General features: G+C 36.7%; 1 protein-coding gene across 2 annotated transcripts; it reads right to left on the bottom strand.

Annotated features, from left to right (window-relative positions):
• Window positions 1-1,903: 1,903 nt before the first annotated feature.
• LOC110457809 (probable transporter MCH1) lies at window positions 1,904-11,587 on the bottom strand. Of its 2 annotated transcripts, none has more exons than XM_021509235.1 (4): window positions 11,367-11,587; window positions 10,600-10,754; window positions 8,080-8,286; window positions 1,904-3,078 (listed from the first exon to the last, which is right to left on the bottom strand). In XM_021509235.1, exons 2-4 carry the CDS (start codon window positions 10,748-10,750, stop codon window positions 2,036-2,038), a joined length of 1,401 nt encoding a protein of 466 aa, XP_021364910.1. In that variant the 5' UTR covers window positions 10,751-10,754; window positions 11,367-11,587; the 3' UTR covers window positions 1,904-2,035. The 2 variants fall into 2 exon arrangements, with proteins under 2 accessions (XP_021364910.1, XP_021364911.1); XM_021509236.1 differs by lacking the exon at window positions 11,367-11,587 and adding an exon at window positions 11,135-11,294.
• Between the last annotated feature and the right edge of the window lie 1,382 nt (window positions 11,588-12,969).

The raw sequence follows: 12,969 nt of genomic DNA, 5'->3' as shown, positions 1-12,969 counted from the left end.
CGAGACTACACTGCCGATACAATAATTTTTCGACCATTCAGAACTAGAGCAATGTAGCCGGTAACGTTATGTCAAGAGAGTTTACATCTTTAACCGGAAAGTATCAAATATTTAAGTATCCTATAGTTAGATAAAAAAAAAATTAAATCTTACAAAAATGTAACGTTTGTTCGAGATTCGGCAAACGAGAACTTGTATCGAGATCAAGATGGCGGAGACTACAGCGCGTGCGACCGGCGGCCATGTTAAGACAAGTTTTTCAGTTCCATAAGTATTGTGAATATTCTTTATTTTTCTTACATACGTGTTACCTATAGGGAGAGCTCCGCCCTCTATTAAGTTATTTTGTTGTTTTTATATAATTGCATATCTTTGTCTATAACACAATCTCAACATTAAGTAGTTCTCCAGAGGAAATGTTATTTTGGCAGAATACATATTAAGGTGGCTCCACACTTTCGCAATTAACCAGCAAAATTCGTTGAAACTTTCAAATAAAGGTTATGCAACTATGTAGAGTTAATTTTATGAAAATCTAAACATTCCGATAGTTTGGGGACTTTTTTGGAAAAAACAACAAAAAAATGAATTTTCGCCACTTTTAATATTTTCCGGGTGTTTTTTTGTGTGTGGCATTGTTCGGAACAATAACAACAATAAAAAACTGAAAAGAAGCATTTATAATTAACCCTACAAATATTTTATTTATCGCAAAATATGTGACACATGTTACACAAAGTGTTTTTTATTGAAGCTATAAGCAAACAGGACACAAAGATCTATATATATAGAGTGGGAAATTGAACAACATATACACAATGGCTTTATAATTAATTTATTTTACATTTTACAATCACTTTGATCCGGGTGAGAGTTATTTTCCTTGAAAAAAATCGGAACTTTTTGCAGAGGGATGACATTTATACAATGACAGTTGTCTCTGTTTACATATAACAAAAATGATGGAAATAAATGAAAAATATGATATCAAAATTATCAATTTATTGTTCTTTGATGGAACCAAATTACCCTCAGTCATGTACACTTTGGACATCATCCCACAGTCCGCTAACTCACGGTATATTTATAATTACATGTCAGGTACATATGTGACCAGAGGCTATCGCATGGTATGCCGTTCTCACGTGCACTCACACATGCATTTCATAGGTATCTTGATATTTTACAAAACATTATTTTCACAGAGTAAGTAGACTACATCTGTTAACACGATTTAATCGACAGGGCGAAACTCCCTCAGCTTATGAACTCGTGTAAGCACGTGATATGCACATATGAGGTTGGTACGTCCGCATTCCATGTGTTTCCTATATGACTTTCTTGAGGTCGTCTGGTCTCATGTCACTGTCTTCCCGTGAGTCTGTTTATGTCTATGAATTGGGAAGCTTTATTCCTGAAGTACGTGTGATTATACATTTCCTGGTAAAATCTCGATATCGGGTGTTGACATATCACCGGCACGCACGTGTACTATTGTTTAACAGGGGCCTGTTCGTTTATGCGGAACAACCGGTTAGACCGTTTATAAATGTAACAATTTCGGGTATAAATCCTGGCGGACCTGCAAATGTGTATGCAAGCCTTGCAAGGCTTTCTCAAGGCTCGCCTGAAAGCAGCATCAGATTACTAGGTCCTTCCTTATTTTATAAACGAACAACAGTGGTCCGATCGGTTTGACCGTTTAAACGCAAACGGCCCAGGTGTTATATAATTTGCACTACGATATTGAATGCCCGATACGCAATACGGAAATGACGACACGGTGTACATGCACATTTCGTTCAAGATAATTGAGTCCGAGCTGTACTTTTTCCGGAAGTACGTCACGAAAATGGACGCTGATGGCGATGTGTGGAGCCACCTTAAAGTGTGTTGGTATGATACAAAAACAGAAAATGTATCGGCATTCACCATAATATACATTGATAATCAAATCTCCATGATTATGTGAAATTGGGAATTGATCGTGTTTTGCATGCTAAAAAAGTGTTTTACCGGTTTTGATATTAGATGACTAGAATTCGGAAATAACTTGGGTTTTAGCATCAACATAACGCATTTCCTTTGAAGAGATTTCCTTCAAGTGCTTTCGCTTTTCATATTCACCTTGCAACAGTCCAACATTGAATATACACGAACACAGGCTCAGCACTGCCACGACTGTGAAACTCCACGTGAAGCAATGGAGACCGAAACAATCCGACTGTCCTTTGACAGTAATGCTGTTGTCGTATAAGGCACCGAACATTTGCTGTATCCCAAGGCCACCGAACGCATTTCCAAATATGATGCTTCCCCAGTTACGTCCAAAATACTTAAGCCCAAAAAATTCACTGACCATCGCAGGTGTTAAACACCAGAGGGCGCCATTGGAGAAACCGATTCCAATAAGCGCGACAACCAATATGGCAAGTTTATCGGAAAAGAAGATACAAAGAGTCAGGATAATAGTTTGCAGGATGTTGAAGAGGAGCAGAAGACCAACACGAGGCAGTTTTTCTACTACAACGTCAGAAATATACCCTACTAGAAACTTACATACCACGCCTGCTATAGGATTAATTGTAGTGAAAAGCGTTGTATAGGACTCCAAATCATACGACTTCAGATACACGGCTATATTATTCTGAAACATAAGCTGTAATCCCGCACAGAATAAAAAGCCCCAAAAAAGAAATTGAAAATCTGTTCGTTTTATCATTTCGATGCTAGTGATATCCTTGGTTTGGTGTTCAGTACTAACACTGGTATTAGATACCAGCGTGTTCAGATCCGATTCGCTAATATCAGTGTCGTACGATTTAAGGCTAATAATACCCAACAAACCGACGACCCCAAAACATATAGCACTCATCAAATAATATCCCCTAAGGTCCTGATTCTGCTCGTCTTTGAGATGACCTTTGGCGAAACATTCGCCGTACAGGAATGCGAACAGGGCTGGCCCTCCACTAAACGATGCATCCAAGATGCCGATCACTTTTCCCCTGTGTTTCGGGTGGAAGTTGTTTATGTTGGTGATCATACTTGCCATGTACATAAAAATGGCTCCAAAACCTGTAAGAAAGAAATGTTAAAGTTTTTCATTTGAATTTAACAAACAACTATTCTAAGCGGGCACCGCAGGGGCGACACCGGCTGGTATTTCATTGTTTGCATAGAAAAATCACAAGTTAACCTCGACTTGAACATGTAAAACGTAATCAAATCTAATTGTAAGATCGGTAATGGAGATAGAGGTTAATTTAAGGTTATTTGTATTTAAACAAATATCTCAGAAAACCATATGTGTGCACCTGTTTAATGATATAACATCACAAACTCACTTTTGACAACATTTCGTTATTATTTGTGACTTAATTGACTGCAATAAATTGATAGTTATTCCTTTGTAAATAGGTAATGACTTTATAATAGACTTCTTTAAAAGGAACAGCACAGAGTAATAGGTTCCGCTATTTACCTGTAAAATTGGCACAGGTATACACATACAGGATTTTTAGTTGTTTCCGCTTATTTACATAAAGCATTTCAATATTTATCATAAAATCGTACCATTCAATCCTTTGTAATGTGACATGTTTTACGTATTTATGTTCCAAAGAAGAACAAATTATTGATTTCGGATTAGCATACAAAACTGAGAATTCCAAACAAACTCATACCTATTTTTGTATAAATAAAAACCTTAAGCTAATTTTCTGAATTATAATATAATGTGTGTGGTGGTGACTAGTTGAGGATCCTACAACTGTTTAGGTAAACTCAATATTACCCTGCTGTTAATTAAGTATTATCTACCTGTCATATACCCCTAGACACTGTTTATTATCACATGGTGTGATGTCTATCCGAGATCACTCATTTAGAATTTATTTATTTTCGTCTCAACTCGTTGAATAATACACAAATCAATTACTTAATACGTACTGAGTAATACATATTTGACAACACTATAAATGAACCATTCGATTAGAGACGAGTTACACAAAATCATCAGTGAATCATAACATGATTCATATCAATCTATTAAATTATCAATCAATCATATCTTTACTAAAACGCATTCATTTTCTTCATAGAACTAGACTGAAACATTCATGTAACAAAACAGGTTAAAAATTAATAATAATCAGTGTAAGTATATCAATTATATTCTAATGTTTCAAAAAGGTGGACTTCGGTGAAATCGAGCCTTATTTCTTAAGTACATATATACATGATTGCTAAACGAAGGATTATATTTTGTCAAGTTTCACCCGAAACAGTTTTGAACAATAAATAACTTTAATGTCATAAATGTTTAAAATATTTTTCACTGGCTATCCATCATATTGTACTGTTGCGATGATTTTAAGCTTGATGAATATTTTCAAGTATCAAAGACGTTTAATATTATGTTTAAACACCACTTGTAAAATCATCGTTAGTGATTAAGTGCCCCCAATGATAATAACAATAAAAACTTACGGATATGCACCTAGCTTGAACCCATGGTAAAGATAACATTTTAGACAAAAAATTGCGCCAGTCACGGTCTTTCAATTAATACCCTGTATATAGAGTGCATTACTGCAAACATCGAGTCATAAACCTTTTTAGTAGTTTACTAACAAAACTATTAAAAGTCAAGTATAGAGCAGAATTAAATAGCATGACACATGGGTCAAATGCATATGTTTATTACTTTTCAAAAACTATTAAAGAACAATTCAGGAACTCAACAAGTTAATCACTCTGCTTTGACTTTCTATATTGCTAGCCCTGGCAGAATATATAAATCCTCGCTCAGTGAACATGAATGGTGATTCTTCACTGCAAGTGCAGTCCGATATCAACATCACATTAAGATTATAAACAACGCTGAGGGTAAATCCTAAGTGTGAAAACGTAACATAGATACAGTGAACCTCACCACGGTACAATTGTAACAGTGTTAAGTCCGTACATACATCACAATGGTGAAGAATTAGGAATGGTTTAATACGCGGAGGTCTGCTGGTGAGTGTAATATATAATCTGGTGAGTGTAATATATAATCTGGTGAGTGTAATATATAATCTGCCTATTGTCAGTGCTGGTGAGTGTAATATATAATCTGGTGAGAGTAATATAAAATCTGCCTATTGTCAGTGCTGGTGAGTGTAATATATAATCTTGTGAGTGTAATATATAATCTGCCTATTGTCGGTGCTGGTGAGTGTAATATATAATCTGCCTATTGTCTGTGCTGGTGAGTGTAATATATAATCTGCCTATTGTCGGATAGATAATGAGTTCCCTTCTTACATTTGACGAAGTGAATCAATCCGATATTACACTGTTAGCAATTTTATCAAATTATGAATCATCATGGCTAAAATATGTGAAAAGTATTTTTGAAGAATGCAGTCTGATACATATATTTAATAGTCAAGAGTTTCGAAGTATACATGGGCTAAAAAGTACGATATTTTATAAACTAAAAGAAAAATGTATATCAAACTGGAGAAATGAAATGTATACTTCTCCGAAAGGAACCAATTATAGAATATATAAGTACGAACTTTGTTTAGAAAAGTACTTACTAGAACTCCCTCCGAAACTAGCCAAAGCGTATTGTAAGTTTAGAACATGTAATACTAAGTTACCAATTGAAAGTGGTAGGTGGTTCAATATACCACGTACAAATAGATTATATAGTTTATGTTATTTAAGAGAAATTGGCGACGAATTTCATTATCTGTTTACATGTACACATCAACCAATTCTCAATAGTAGGCGAAAACATATGTCCAGATATTATTATGAAAGACCAAACACATTTAAATATCATACATTATTCAATTTTGTAACACAACATGAATTGACATCATTGGCTAAATTTATAACCAATATTAATGACATAATTAATTTACAATACTAATGTCCATCCTGTTCCACCATGTATTATTGCCACCCATTTGTATATATATGTATTCTCTACACTGTATTGTTTATGAGAATAAAACAATTGTCATTACAATTATTAACTCACTAACTCTTATTATATATTGATATGTGTATATATATATATCCAATAATGGGATCTTTTTTTTCTTTTTTTTTCTCTCGGTTAGTTAAAAAAAATGATTTAAAAAGAAATCTTCACGAACCGAAAGATTATGCAATCGACCTTTCAAAACTCTTCGATGAGAACAAACTGATAGTTGAAATATTTCTTAAAAATTAATGCCAGTACCCAAGCTTTGGCTTATGTATAAAATTATACAAATTTTCTCTGTCATCTACTAGAGAATGCTGTCAAAGAAATTCCTTATATTGGTTTCTATACTGAAATTTTAAAACAAACTTGTTATAAGATATATTTCATAGTATGAATGCATAGTCGTAGTGTCCTATTTCATCGCCGTACACAATGCAGTGATAAAGTCAATCTAGTATATACTAGTACAAGGTTAAGTATAAATATCATTATAATTAATACAAGGAGATTATTTAATCACCAGTATATTGTTTTACATGAACCTCTGCACTAACCCTGTGTATCAAGTTTACCTGCTATATTTTTGTTATATATGTTATAAATTATTAAACAAAATTACTCCGGGGTTGTTGTAGACTGCTATCATAAACAAAAGAAATACGAAACTCATAAGGAAAACCTGATCGTTGCGTGGCACATACTATAAAACAAGTTGGTTGAACGATGCAGGCCAGTGTGTTGCATTAGTAATCACCTCTACATGGTAGTTTTATGGATTTAATGAAACAGTAGTTTTATTTTAATGTATATCTTTCATGGGAGTTACTCCCCCTGGAACAATTGGTCTGTAGTAGGCGCTTAGCGCCGCTTGGGGGTTTGAAAAAACGTATACCTCGATTCAGATCTGCGGCGTACTTAGATGGCTTTCCTTATCTTTCGCTTGAACATATTGTTTTCTCTGTCTAATAATTTAGAGCTATCCTAGTGAATTGCACGATTTTTCCTGTTATTGTTCAGGGATTGAGACTGCTTCATTTCTGATCGGATGACTGTCGTTATGCCATGTCCGAGATATGTCCTCTGAATCGTTCCGGATAATCCGATTTTTTATCGTCCTTTTTCACTGGTAAAACAACTAACTGTGCAAACGATTGTAACTTAGCCGAATCGATTGTATTGTCCCAACTCGTACATAATTTACACCATTGTATATTTTAGCTTCAGGGACCAATTGTCTGATCATCGTTACAGAGTATATTTTCTTGCTCGGGATTTAACGCCCTCAAAAGAGCCAGGATGGAGAAGATTCATAAAAGTCATCCAAACGTCACAAAAAAAACCATTTACTGTTGGTACTACATAAACCTCCGTACATTGTAACATACTAACGAATCTGAAGAAAAAGTTTACAAAAATGGCTCTTTGGAACCCGTCTATAACCCGATTGATGTGAAATGGTACTTTTAGTATGATTTGATTAATACACTTTAATTCAGTATGAGAAATTCGCAACGTATGTTTTATGTATGTATGGACTCATATTACCTGCATGGATTCAATATACACCTGCCATGTTTTAGGATATATGATATATCAGCAGGTAATTTGGGTCTATTCATATAGGCTATTTAACATTATCAATGGTAGAGTAACAGCGGTGTTTCTATAAATTCTATAAATTACAGTACGTGAACAACATTTTGTTAACACTTGTTTACATTATGGTCAATTTTGAGTCATTTAATAGTTTTTATTTAAGTTTCGATCTGGCCAAGCTCGGCCATTTCCTTGATGTATCTGCGGTAGTAAGTAGAAGTAGGGAATACTTGATTTTGCTTACATGCCATTTCTTACCATGCCCCATTTATACAACAACAACAACAGTATCCCGACAACCATAAAACGATAAGGGGCACTACTTATTTCACTTTCAAGTCAAACCCACTTCTTTTCTGACGAAATATAGATCCTCTTCAAACACGTTTATTAAAGTAAGTTTATATGAGCTTCATTTATTTCAGATTTACATTATACCCCAATGCTTCGAAATCTTGATATTTTATAAAGACAAGAAGACTCTACGTTTTGATTACCTGCCAGGAAGAAGTAGAGATATTGTAGAGGTGTGGTATGCGCGTAGTAATCTTCCATCTCTGTTGTGCTCCATAGCAACAAGAAACCAACACAGGATAATAGCAGGGCTGTGAATGACGTCCAACGGGGTCCGAGTCGCTCACACATAAACCCGGCGGGCATACCAAAGGATATTCCGAAGTTACTCATTGAAGCTATTATTTCGACTGAAAAAAATGAAACAGATTTTTCTTTTATCTATTGATGCATAACTGCACATGCAAATCAATCTATTCTACCTTGTTTGCCTATGAAAGCCTGTTATCGCCACCATAACTCTAGTATCTTCGCCACTGTAGCTCAGTCTAGTCATAGTTGTATTAATCAAGCAACAAGTCGTGATACCGGGACGGGAAAAAACAGGTAATGTATATCACATGTATTTCAATCTGAAACCCTCTTCTTAATGGCTGCGAATATATATATATATCGAAAATTTTAATAAAACAAACAAAAGATTGTTTTTTCTTCAAAATACAATGGAGTAAATAAAGTCAACGAATGACCAAGATCGCGAATATCCTAAATATAATGATTGAACAGCATTTGTTGCTTTTTTCAATTTTATGCTGGTAGGAAAGCGAATCGCTAGGACTTCATGTTAAATATAATCGGTTGCCGATTTGCGTTCATACCAAAAATACCGTTCAATCCTTATATTTGCCTTCTTAAGTATTACTTACCTTGATATAGGTATGCCTTTGTATTTTCCTTATTGAAATGTCTGTGTCGTCAGTTCAAACGAGATTCCTGGAACATCGTAACGTCACCAAAATGTTTGCTTTTTGCTGTTGTCTCATGTTATTCGAGGCGGGAGGAGACGCTTCAAAATTACCCTAATCAAATTAAGTTCATAGCTCATACGCAATTTCTTTTGGTAACTCTGTTAGAGGAATCTGTAGTGGCAATTTAAATTTAAATAAAGAGCTATGAATGCAATTTGATCAGCGTAATTTTGAAGCTTCTCCTCTCTCCTCGAAGAACATGAGACAACCGTTAGAATCAAACATTTTGTTGACGTTACGCTCTTCCAGGAAACTTGTTTGCACTGACGATACAGACACTTCAATAATTATAGAATGTATCAAGAAATATCCTTAATAGGGTTAATAACACCTAAGTTTCAGAAAGTTTACTTTTATTTATGGATTCAAAGGCATTTTTTCAATATATGTGCCAGTATGAACAAAAATCTGTTCAATACATATCATATAAAGCCTGCGCCTTTACCAGGATGAAATTGGAAAAAATACCGTTCAATCCTTATGTACATGTCTATACTGATAAAGCAGAGTACAGTACTCCGTGACCCTATACATACATTTACAAATACCACGAGGCGAGATAGTGAGATAGACGTTCATGTCGAGATAAACATGCTGACTGATATAACATATCAATCTACACGAATCGTTTTACACTTTTTCATATTTCAGTTTTAAATCACAGTTTCAGTTTAAATTTCATTTTTAGTTTAAATGTTGTTTTATTTCAACTAACATTCAATTCACTAAGATAGTCATACAAAAAGGCGATTGCTAGACATCACAAGTTTAGGTTTATATTAATCAGTAAGATACAAGCATTGCACTTATATGCGTTAACAATTATATACGAGTGCTGTTATACCTCCGGTAAAAACTACTGGATTTAAACTTCTACATTTTAAACAAGGAAACATACCTTTGACTAACCCCTACAGGTCGGGGGTTGAGAAAAAATACACCTGCTGTTACCAATTCCATGATCGTAGGAGGCGATGCATGTTAGAACCCCCTGCAGAATTGGGGATTTGCGTTTGTGCCCTCTAATAGGGGACACAAAGCGACCAAAACAAACCTGCTGTATCCATTGCAATATTTGCAATCTATTTATAAATGTCATATTATATCTGCCTATATATTTTGTTTCCTAGCGCCTTGTTTGGCAATGTCTCGCGTTTGGCTTTGATGTTGAAGTTTGCCCATGTGAAAGAAGGCAAATGGACTCTGTCCCCGAGTCCTTAAAATTGGTAGTTGATACTCCCTTTTTAACGTTCAGCATTTAGGGAAATGACAACAACTGGTTACTCGTTGTCAGTTTAATGTAACGGGGCGGAATGCTATGTTGTGTTCCTAAGGCAATTTATTTCAATGATGTAGCACTATAAAGTCGGCATCGGATCCTGCCTCCGGTACACATGCATTCATACACTTCACCCATGGAGGCACGTCTTTGAATGACCTTAACTGTTGATAGGATGTTAAACCCTATGCTTCCAACAACCAACATCCTGAATGGTAGCCCGCAGTTCCTCTGGCCGTGACACCACGCTTAGACATTTTGATAGACATGTGTCTAGTGTGGTTCTAGTGCCTTGGCCAAAGGAAACTCCAGCTATCTGACTGGGTGTAGTTAAAATCTGTTTGATGGCGATATACAGTAGTATCTTTTGTGAAATTGTTAGATACAATCTCTATAGTTTAAATAAGGAAACATACCTTCTGACTGGGTGTAATTGAAATGTTTTTTGACGGAGACATTGTACGCTCCAAACGCGTAGATGGATCCGGCTGTAATCATACCCAGACATCCCACACAGAGCGTCAGGTACCGAGGGATCATGTCCACACAGTTGTTCTTTGGCGCCATGGTACTGCATCGGATAAAGTATAATAGTTTCAGTTATTATATGCTCAAGTTCTACCAATCTATAAGCTTCTGTAACATTAGAATACTAGTTAATATCACTTCAACAGCAAGCACCTTTTCGCAATTCCGTAAGTTTTATTCTCGATGTGCATCAAGTAAATTTGAGCGGATCAAAAGTTGTGGCTGGTTTGGTAAGGTCCGTCTCCAACCTTCTGGAAACAAAGAAAGCCTGAGGGAGAGACACTTAAAAACAAAATCGAGAGAAACGAAACAAAGGCATTGCCAAAGGAGAAATGCCTGAGCAGATATAAACAGAAACACACGTCTACATCACTCAGTTAAACCAACATTGATCATGAAGTGTGCGCGAAAAAAGTTACCCACCAATCAACCACTTTCTGGATCTATTCCTGCATTTTGTAATGAAACCAGCTAGCCATATCAAAGGCGTCTTCAGTGACGATTTTTCCAGACATATAAAATCATTACATTTAAGCTCAATCCTGTTATCCTTGTCAAGACTATGACATTGACATAAAATGCAAATGTGAAAAATAATCATTAAAATATGTGATGAATATAATTGTCTACCAAACAGCCCAAGCTCAGTACGTACATAGTTCGCCGTATCCTTATATCGTGAGTGTAATCCTGTATCAGGAGCGCTGTGTCGCTGTACTAGATGTATCCCTGTGAAGTTCTATCCCTGTGTAGCCTTGTTACGGGATGTACTCGTGAAGCACTACCAGCTGTTATCCAAGGATGTAAGAGTAAAATTGACTGTCAGGACACAGTAACTTTGATATGTCAACACGTATATTTACCTGTGTCCAGGTATACCATAAGATAACCGATATACAATCATTGACAACATACAGTACATGGACTAAGCTGTACTGGACCCCAGGGACCAAGCTCTATCACACAGGACACAGGGACCAAGCTCTATCACACAGGACACGGGGACCAAGCTTTATCACACAAGACACAGGGACCAAACTCTATCACACAGGACACAATAGTAGGCGAAAACATATGTCCAGATATTATTATGAACACAGGGACCAAGATGTATCAAATAAACAATATCCAACAGGACACAGGGACTAAGCTGTATCAAATATACCATATCCAACAGGACACAGGGACCAAGATGTATCAAATATACAATATCCAACAGGACACAGGGACTAAGCTGTATCAGATCTACCATAGCCAACAGGACACAGGGACCAAGCTGTATCAAATCTACCATATCAAACAGGACACAGGGACCAAGCTGGTCTAGACCCAGGGACCAAGCTCTATCACACAGGACACGGGGACCAAGCTTTCTCACACAAGACACAGGGACCAAACTCTATCACACAGGACACAGGGGCCAAGCTCTATCAAATCTACCATATCCAACAGGACACAGGGACCTAGGTGTATCACACAGGACACAGGGGCCAAGCTCTATCAAATCTACCATACCCAACAGGACACAGGGACTAAGCTGTATCAAATATACCATATCCAACAGGACACAGGGACCAAGATGTATCAAATAAACAATATCCAACAGGACACAGGGACTAAGCTGAATCAGATCTACCATATCCAACAGGACACAGGGACCAGACTCTACTGAACCCCAGGGACCAAGCTTTATCAAATCTATCATATCTAACAGGACACATGGACCAAGCTGTTTCAAATCTACCATATCCAACAAGACAGAGGGACCAAGCTGTATCAAATCTACCATATCAAACAGGACACAGATCACACAGGCCACAGGGACAAAGCTCTATCACACAGGACACAGGGACAAAGCTCTATCAAATCTACCACATCCAATAGGACACAGGGACTAAGCAGATCACACAGGCCACAGGGACAAAGGACACAGGGACCAAGCTCTATCACACAGGACACAGGGACCAAGCTGTATCAAATCTCCCATATCCAACAGGACACAGTGACCAAGCTCTATCACACAGAACACAGAAACCAAGCTTTATCACACAGGACAGAGGGACCAAGCTCTATCACACAGGACACAGGGACCAAGCTGTATCAAATCTACTATATCCAACAGGACAAAGGGACCAAGCTCTATCACACAGGACACAGGGACCAAGCTGTATCAAATCTCCCATATCCAACAGGACACAGGGATCTACCATACCCAACAGGACACAGGGATCTACCATACCCAACAGGACACAGGGATC

The sequence above is a fragment of the Mizuhopecten yessoensis genome, unplaced genomic scaffold (genome assembly GCF_002113885.1).
Source record: "Mizuhopecten yessoensis strain PY_sf001 unplaced genomic scaffold, ASM211388v2 scaffold9311, whole genome shotgun sequence".
NCBI classification, from domain to species: Eukaryota; Metazoa; Mollusca; class Bivalvia; order Pectinida; family Pectinidae; genus Mizuhopecten; species Mizuhopecten yessoensis.
The sequence above is the reverse complement of the archived record's forward strand: the minus strand, read 5'-3'. Positions and strand labels throughout refer to the sequence as shown.